At 26.9% G+C, this 9,143-nt stretch overlaps 1 protein-coding gene across 4 annotated transcripts in view; it reads left to right on the plus strand.

Moving 5' to 3' along the window:
* LOC117180789 (spidroin-2-like) overlaps positions 1 to 9,143 on the plus strand; it is a 21,126-nt gene that overhangs the window by 5,767 nt on the left and 6,216 nt on the right. For 3 of the 4 annotated variants that reach the window (XM_033373290.1, XM_033373293.1, XM_033373292.1), the window contains exons 3-5: positions 4 to 439; positions 3,987 to 4,261; positions 7,073 to 7,295. In XM_033373290.1, coding sequence (XP_033229181.1) covers positions 4 to 439; positions 3,987 to 4,261; positions 7,073 to 7,295 — 934 coding nt within the window. The remainder of the gene's footprint in view (positions 1 to 3; positions 440 to 3,986; positions 4,262 to 7,072; positions 7,296 to 9,143) is intronic. The other variant, XM_033373291.1, reaches the window with a different exon arrangement.

Raw genomic sequence — 9,143 nt, forward strand, 5'->3', positions numbered from 1 at the left:
ATGGTGAAAATCCAGGGAAAAGTTCCATCAGATTCAGTCCGATTTGCCATAAATTACCAACTCGGTCCAAATTTGAATCCCAGAGACGATATTGCGATCCACATCGCACCTCGTTTTGAAGATGGATTTATCACTAGAAATCACATCCAGTCCATGAATTGGGGAGAGGAAGAAAACGGAGGTCCACTCTTGGTTCAGCCCGGCCAGGATTTTGAAATTATCGTTCTCTGCAAGTACGATTGTTATAAAATTGCAATAAACGGACGACACTATACAGATTTCTACCACAGACTTCCTTACCAAAAAGTCACTCATCTTACGATTGATGGAGACGTTGTGATTTCTTCCATATTCTACGAAACACTTCCGGATTCACAGAGATCTCCCAGAGCTGCTCCTGTCATTCCTGATCTTCCACCTGCAGATTTCGGCCCACCAAGTAAGTTATTCATTTTTTAGTTACTGATTAAGTTAATGGGCAGATTTCCTGAAAATAAAACCAAGAATCCAACAACCAAATTTGGACAATCATCATAAAATGTTCCTATTGCAATCATAAAAAAATTCCTTTCTTCCTTCAAAAATAAAATAAAAGGCCTCTTTAGACAAAAATAAAAAAGAGGGGGGAAAATGAGAAGGCAACCAATAAGATCCCCTTCCTTCTCTCTTGAAAAAATTTTATATTTATTTTTTAATTTTTTATTCCTTTTGTCTTTATTAGTTTTGGTGATTTTATTTATTAATTTTTTTTGCAAAGGCAGAAGTTCCTTTTATTTTCTTTTTTAAGGAAAAAAAGTAATTTTTTGTAGATTGCAATAGGAACATTTTATGGTGATTATCCAAATTTGGTCATTGGATTCTTGGATTTATTTTCAGGACTTATACTCATTAACTTCATTATTGGACGCTAAATAGGATTTTAAATTTGATTTTAATCTCATTTAAATGTCTTAAATTCTGATTTAAGTTGATATGTTAATTTCTTAAAATGTTAATCATTAACTCTGGCCGTTCTAAACTGTTCAAAATAATCTAAAGGGTGTTTGCAGGCCAGGTAAAACCTGGAAATCAGAAAAAAGTTAGGAAATTTTTTTGGTCGGGAAAGTGATCGATCTTCAAAAAAAAGCTAAATTCAATGAATATCTATTGATATTTATGTCTATGTTTGTTTCTCAAGTTTCGTAAATTTTTTTCGAAATATTTTAGGGTATTTCACAGGATCCCAAAAATTTTTTAACAGATTTCAATCATTTGAAGAGTTTCATCACAGTTGAAAGGATTTTGAATATTTTGAAAGATTCAAAGGAATCTGGAATAAATTTTAATAATTTGAATTATTCTAAAAATTTTTTAACATTTTCTGGTATTTTTAAATCGTTCAAAGATTAATAAAATTTAAAAAGATTTTAATAGATTTCAAGGGATTTGAAAGATTTACATATTTATTATTCTAAAATATTTGTCAAGATTCAAAAGGATTTAATCAGATTCTCGAGGATTTCAATGACTTCAAGGGATTTTAAAAGCTCTCAAGGTATATTAATAAATTATTCCAAGATTGTAGCAATTATTAGATTTCATGTAGTTTCACGGGATTTTATGATATTTTGATGAATTTCAAAGAATCTATTCACAAAAATCGAGGGATTTTGTAGGATTTCAAAGCTTTTCAGACATTTCCAAAACTTTTTAAGAATTTTAAAGAGTTATTTTGAAAGATTCCAAGGATGTTTCAATTGATTTCAATAATTTGAAGCGATTTCAATTTTTTACATATTATAGGATGTTTTTAAAGAGCCAAAGGCATTTCCAAGGATTTGAAAGATTTGAGGATAATTTGTTAAAAGTCGAAGAAATTTTGATCAGATTTAAACAATTTGAAAGTATTACAAAAAACTCTACAAAATTTAGTTCGGATTTAGGGTATTTTTAAAGGAATTTTTAAAAGTTTTAAAAAGTTAAGGGATTTTAATAGATTTTAAGGGATTTGAAGGAATTAAAGAAATATTAATTTGTTTTTATATAATTTTCTAGAATTTTGGAATCCCAAGGATGTTTCAATTGATGTCAATAATTTGAAGGGCTTGCAATATTGTACGGTGCTTTAAACAGATTTTAAGAATTCGAAGTGATTACAAAGCATTTGAAAGATTTCAGGGTATTTAAAAAAAAATTCAAAATATTTCTAAATATTTAAGAGGATTTCAAATATTTTAGAGAATTTTAAAAGATGCCATGGAATTTTTATTAGATTTCAATCATTTCAAGGAATTTCAAATATTTTTGGGTATTTAAAAAGATTCCAAGGCATTTTCAAGATATTTAAGCAATTTCAAGCGATTACTAAGGATTTGAATGATTATAAGGGACATACAGAATTTTAAAGGGATGTTAAAAGGTCTGAAATATTTTAGGGTATTTTAAAAGATGCCAACGTATTTTGAAGACATTAATAAAAAGAAAATGCAAAGAATGTCTAAGGATATGATTGTATGGAACGATTTTATAGGATCTACAAAGTTTTAGAATATTTTTAAAGATTTTAGAGGATTTTATTTCGGAAAATATTGTCAACTATCATAGAATTTTACTGGATTTTATAATATTTTAATGGATTTTAAAGAATTGATCAAATTTAGAAAAATTGTCAGGGTAAGTACAAAATGAATTTAAAAAATGTGAAAATCTCTTTAAATCTTTGAAATCTTACGAAATCCCTCATCTCTTGTGAATAAATTCTTTGACGTACATTAAAATGTTATAAAATGCCGTGAAATTCTATGAAACTGATAATATTTTCCGAAATCCCTGAAAATCATTTAAATCTTCGGAAATTTTATAAAAATCCTGTGAAATCTCTAAAAATATTTTTAAAAAATTGTAATCCCTTAAAATCGTTCCATAATCTCAAATCCTTAGATAATCCTTGACAACATTTTAATCTTTTAAAAATCCCATTTAAATATTTTAAATATCCAAAAATATTTCAGACCCTTTAAATTCCCTTAATGTTATTAAAATCCTTGGAAATCTCTTGAAATTATTCAAATCTCTTTAAAATGCCTTGTAATCTTTTAAAATACCCTAAAATATTTAGATACCCTTTGAAATCATTCGAAATTATTAAAATCTATTTAAAACACCCAATAATATTTCAATTTCTTCAAAATCTTTTGATATTATTGAAATTTTTATCAATCTCTTCAAATTATTGAAATCGATTGAAACATCCTCAGAACCTTGAAAAATATCCTCACATCTTTAAAATTCTTTCAAATTTTTGGAAATACCTTTATATGTGGAAATGTTTGAAATCCTATAAAATCCTTTAATTGTTTTTAATAAATTCTTTGAAATCCAATAAAATATTATAAAATCCCGTGAAATTAAATTAAATCTTGGAAAATTTATAAAAATACCTTGAGAGCTTTTAAAACCCTTCAAAATCTTTGAAATCACGGAAAGTCTGATAAAATGCCTTGGAATCTTTTAAAAATATTTCGAAACCTCATAAGCCCTGTAAAATCGTTCTATATCTTCCGAAAATCTAGGAAATTCTATAAAACTTAATAAATATTATTTTTATTTCTTCAAATCCTTAGAAATTTCTTGAAACATGTTTAAATCACTCAAAAATGTCTTGGAATCTTTTAAAATATCCTGAAATGTTTCAAATCTATTGAAATTTCTTGACTTTTTAAAGCTCTTGAAAATTCCTTTAATGTTTTAACAATACTCTAAAATCCGAGATAAAATCCTCAAAGTCCTTTGGAATTTTTAATTGTTAGAAATGAAAAAAAAAATCTTTTTTCTTAAAAACTTCTAGTACCTTTTTTTTCTTTGCTCAAAATAACCGGGGGCTTCCCCGAAACACGTACAAAATAGAAATTGGATGTGCAAGTACTTTTGGGTTGAACTTAATAGAGGCTAGCCGTGACCCTGTTTCTATTTTCCTTGAATACTTGAAAGTTAAATTCCACTCGTAGGACCCGGTGCTTTATACCCTAACTTGGATCCTTCTGCACCAAATGCTCCTCCACATGGATTTCCCCCTGGAGGATATGGGCCACCACCAAATTCTTTTGGTCCGCCAAGTTATGGTCCAGGAGGTCCAGGAGGAGATCCTCGAGGTTATGGCTACGAACCTGGTCACCAAAAAGCAGAAGAAGAAGGAGAATTATCAGGCTTGGATAAAATGGGCCTCGCCCTTGGAGGACTGGTCGCTGCAGGAGGTGTAGCAGCAGCTATGCACGCTTATAACGTAAGTAACTCTCATTTCCACCTTCTTTAAAAGAATCTTTAACAGATTTTCGATATTTAGTCATGTGTATACAAACTTATCCCAATCCGAATTCTTAATGTTCCAAAGTGCCCCCTTAATTACCAGTACAATTCTCGTCTATTTATTTTCGATTCGACTGAATTTATCCATTCTTCGGAAGGGGACTCTTTTCGTAAGCCAACGAAAGAATTACCAGTGATTCTGCTTTATTTTAAATTCCTTTTTATATGTTCTTCCTCGTAGAAGGAATTTTGTGATGGCTAATGTTTGAAACCGACAGTTAAATAACTAGCATAAGTAAATAATCAAATATATAAATAGATTAAGAAAAAGCTTTGAATTTTCAAAATGTTTATTGGGTATTATTTATAAGGTTGCTACAGGTCAGCAATTTCTGGAAAGCTAGGAAAATTCGAGGAATTTAAAACTGGTTTGGGAAAGTTAGGGAATGTCAGAGAAAACCTGAAAGAGTCAGGCAATTTTCGATAAATTAAAGTTTACGTTAATTCTATTATTTTATTAAAAATTCAACCATTTTCTTAAGGTAATTCGTTTTGGTTGAAAAATCATTTATTTGGCATCAAAATTAAATATTTTGGATGACATTTTTTGTCATTATTGACTGAAAAATCTTTTAGTCGTTGAAAACCGTCTTTTTGATTGAAAAATTCAAATCTTTTGTAAGAAATTTAATCTTTTTTGGTTTAAAACATAATTGTTTGGTTGAACATTAATCTGTTTTGTTTGAGAATTCAAAAATTTTGTTAAAATTCCTATTTTAGGATTCAATTCAACTTGTTAAGATTTAATTAAAATTTTATTAAAACTTGTTTTTTTGAAATATCAATTATTACATTTTTCTTTGAGACATGATCTTTTTCGTTTGGAAATTCAATTGCTTAGTTAAAAGTGGAAGTAGGTCGTTGAAAATTTATTTTTTTTTGATGATTTAGTATTTATTTGAAAACCCTTTTTTTTAATTTAACTTATTTGTTCAAAATCCTTTTTCTTCGACTAAAAATTAATTTTTTAAACTGAAAATGTAACCATTCCATTTTTGGTTCATAATTTATCGTTTGTAAGTGAAACTTTCATGGTTTTTTTGAATATTTGACTTTTTGGTAGAAAATTAATTCTCTTGGTTAAAAATTCATTTTTGTGGTATAAAATTCAACTATATGGTTAAAAATTATTTAATTTTTTGAAGATTCATCATTTTAGTTGAAAATTTAACTATTTTGTAAAAAATTTATTGTATTTTTTTGGTTGAAAAAATATATATTTTTTAAACTAAAAATGTACCTATTTATTTTTTTAACTGTAAAATTAATTATATTCTATTCTTTGTTTGAAATTTACCTTGATTGGTAAAAAACACATGTATTTTTTTTAAAGTTGTCTTTGTTGGTATAAAATTAATTTTTTGCTTGAAAATTCAGCTTTTCAGTTAAAAATTAATTTCATTAGTTTAAAATATAACTATTTCATTTTTGCTTGAAAATTCATCATTTTTAGTTGAAAATTCATTAATTTGGTGGAAAACTCATTTTTGGTGGGCTGAAACCAAAATTATTTAGGTAGAAAATTCATTTTTTTTAGGTTGAAAATTCCACTTTTTTTAGAAAATGCTTTTTTTGCTTCAAAATGTAATAATTTTGCAGGAAATCAACTTTTTTTTTCTTAAAAATTTGCCTCTTTTGTTTGAAAATTCAACCTTTTGAATAAAATTTTAGTTTTTTGTTGACTGAGAAGTCTTTCTATAATAAAAATGTTACCTTTTTTTCGATAATTCCTTTTTTTTTGTTTTTCTTCGATTAAAAATTAACATTTTTAACTGAAAATGTAATTATTCCATTTTTGGTTGATAATTTATCATTTATAGTTGAAACTTCATGGTTTTGTTGAATATTTGCCTTTTTTGGTAGAAAATTATTTCTTTTGGTTGAAAATTCATCTTTGTGATGTAAAATTCAACTATTCTGGTAAAAATTGATATTTGTTATTATTGAAGATTCATAATTTTAGTTGAGAATTCATCTCTTTAGTTGAAAATTTAACTATTTTGTAAATTTTTTTTTTCTGAAAATGCATTTTTTAAACTGAAAAAGCTATTCTATTTAATTAAATAAAAAATGACCTATTCTATTTTTTATTGAAAATTCCACTTATTTGCAGAAAATTCTTTTTTCTTGGCTTTTCAATTCAGCCATTTTCTTTTGTTGAAAATTCCTTTTTTATTTTGGAAATGAGCCTATTTTGGTTGAAGATTCATCTCTTGGCTTGAAAATTTAACTATTTTGTTAGAAATTCCTCTTGTTGGTTAAAAATTAATTGTTTTCACTGAAAGTTTAATTATTCTATTTTTTTCTTTCAAATTTATCTTTTTGACCTGAAAACTGTTTGTATATTTTGTTCAATTTTTTTTCTTTTTTGGTAGAAAATTAACCTTCTTGGTTGAAAACTCATCTCTTTAGTTGAAAATGTAACTATTTTCTGGAATTTTTTGTTATTAAATTAAATATCAATTTATTTAACTTATAGTTCATCTTGTTTAGTTTAAAACCCAACAATTTGGTTTAAAGTTCATCTATTTTGTCTTTCCACAAACGTCTTACGTACCATTTATTGTATCAATATTATTGATCTGCAGGCATAGGGAATTTTAAATTGGAATTTTGTAGCAACCCTGATTAGGATACAAATTGTTTACTTTCACGAGACATGTCTTATTTTTTTGATTTCAAACTCATAATTATACTTTTTATTTAATTTATATTTTTTAACTTGAAGAAGAGAAAGGAGCAGAATCAGGACAACGAGCTTCAAGATCACGAAAAAAAAGAATCTTCCAGGAACCAAACAGAAGGTTTAAATTTGGGATCCTTGGGCGCTGCTCTTGCGAGTAGTTTAGCTGCTAATGCCCTTTCGGGAGGAGGAGGCACTAGACCACAATCAGCTGGATATCCTCCTCAAGAATCTGGTGGCATGTTGGGATCTATTCTGGGAGCTCTCGGTGGGTTTTATTTATAACTTTCTATTTTCGAAGATCTGATAGGATTCTTAGAGGAATTATGAAGCTTCGACTATGATTGAATATATGATCGTTTGTCCCAATTAAAATATATTAATTTAGAAAATATCTTCTTTCGAGAATAGCAGTCAATCGTATCTACCTTTTTCTTTGTATGAGTTTCGTTATTAAAAGATTACAAAGGTGAGAGGAATGCTGAGACACGCAATTGCGTGACATCATCTGAGAAACCTATCATTTTATTCAAGGTTCTTAACAAAAGTCAGCAGATCATGGACTTCTCTTTAGTTCAGGGATTACAGTCCGCCCCATTTTTTACCGTTTCCCTAATTTTACCCCCCTTGATTTTAAAAAATACTGTAAAACATTTTAAATAGATCATTTTTTATTAATCTTTCCATTTTGTCAAGGTTTCGATTCATTTTTAAGAATTATAAATAGAAGCTCCAGAAATTAGAAAACAAAAGCAAATATTTGCAAATATTTCCTGAACGATTTTTTTGCTAATTTTGTAGATTTTAAGATAGTTGCAAATTAAAAACATCTTTAGGGGTCAAAATTCTCTAAAAACAAGGGAAATAAGTCGACTTTTCACGAAAATAGAGGAAAAAATTCTTTTAAATAAAATTAATGTGGGTACTAATATCAAATCTAAATTGAAGCGCTTCTAACAACAATTAATTTTCAACAGAATAGTTTATATTTTAACCAAGTAGTAAAATTTTCAATAAAAAAATATGAAGTCTCAACGAAAAAATATACCTTTTATTTAAATTAAAAAATTATTTTTATTTTTTAAAAAGCCGTTGAATTCGTTAAAGAAGACCACTTTTCAATAAATAGCTGATTTTCAAATAAATTATTGAATTTTCAGCTGAAAAAAACCAAACATATTTTTTACAAAACAGTTGAATTTTCGACCAAATTATTGAAATTTTTACCTAAAAAGACGAGTTTTCTACAAAATAGTTCAATTTTCAACCCAAAAGATGAATTTTCCAATAAAATGATAAATCTTCAATCAAAATATTTAATTTTTAACGAAGTATTTCAACTTTCAATTAAGTAGTTAAATTTTCAATAAAATATATGAATGCTCAACAAAAATTTAGTAGATGAAATTTCAAAAAATGATTTTAATTCTCAATAAAGAACAGTTGAATTCATTCAGAAAATACGATTTTTGAACTCAAAAAAAGTAACAGTCAATATTTCCATCAAAAAAGAGTTTACTTTTAAATAAAAGACAGTTGAATTCGTACGAAAAAGACAAATTTTCAACCATATAGCTGATTTTTCAAACAAATTATTGAATTTTCAAGCAAAACTAAATAAATAAATAAAACAAGAAGAATTCCATACAAATAATATAATAGTTCATATTGCCACCAAAAACTTTTTTGATCTTAAATAAAAAACAATTTCATTCTTCGAAAAAGATGAAATTTCAAACAAATAGTTGAATTTTCAGTTAAAAAAATTAATTATCAACAACAACAAAAACTATATTTCTACAAAATAGTTACATTTAAAAAAAAAGAGATGAATCTTCAGCCAAGGAATGAAAAAATAAATAAAAACAGTTGAATTCATCCAAAACGTAGATATTGTCAATGAAATATTTGAATCTTTAACCAAAGAAGATTAATTTTATACCAAAGTATATGAATTTTCAACCAATAAGACGAATTTGCAACAAAATAATTAAATTTTCTACCAAATAATACATTTTTTAACCAAAAATGTTTCATTTTCATCCAAAAATCTAAATAAAGGGGAGGGGTTCTCATTAAACCAACAGTTGATAACGAGTAATGGGGGGGGGGGGGG

Source organism: Belonocnema kinseyi, chromosome 9, assembly GCF_010883055.1.
Source record: "Belonocnema kinseyi isolate 2016_QV_RU_SX_M_011 chromosome 9, B_treatae_v1, whole genome shotgun sequence".
NCBI lineage: Eukaryota > Metazoa > Arthropoda > Insecta > Hymenoptera > Cynipidae > Belonocnema > Belonocnema kinseyi.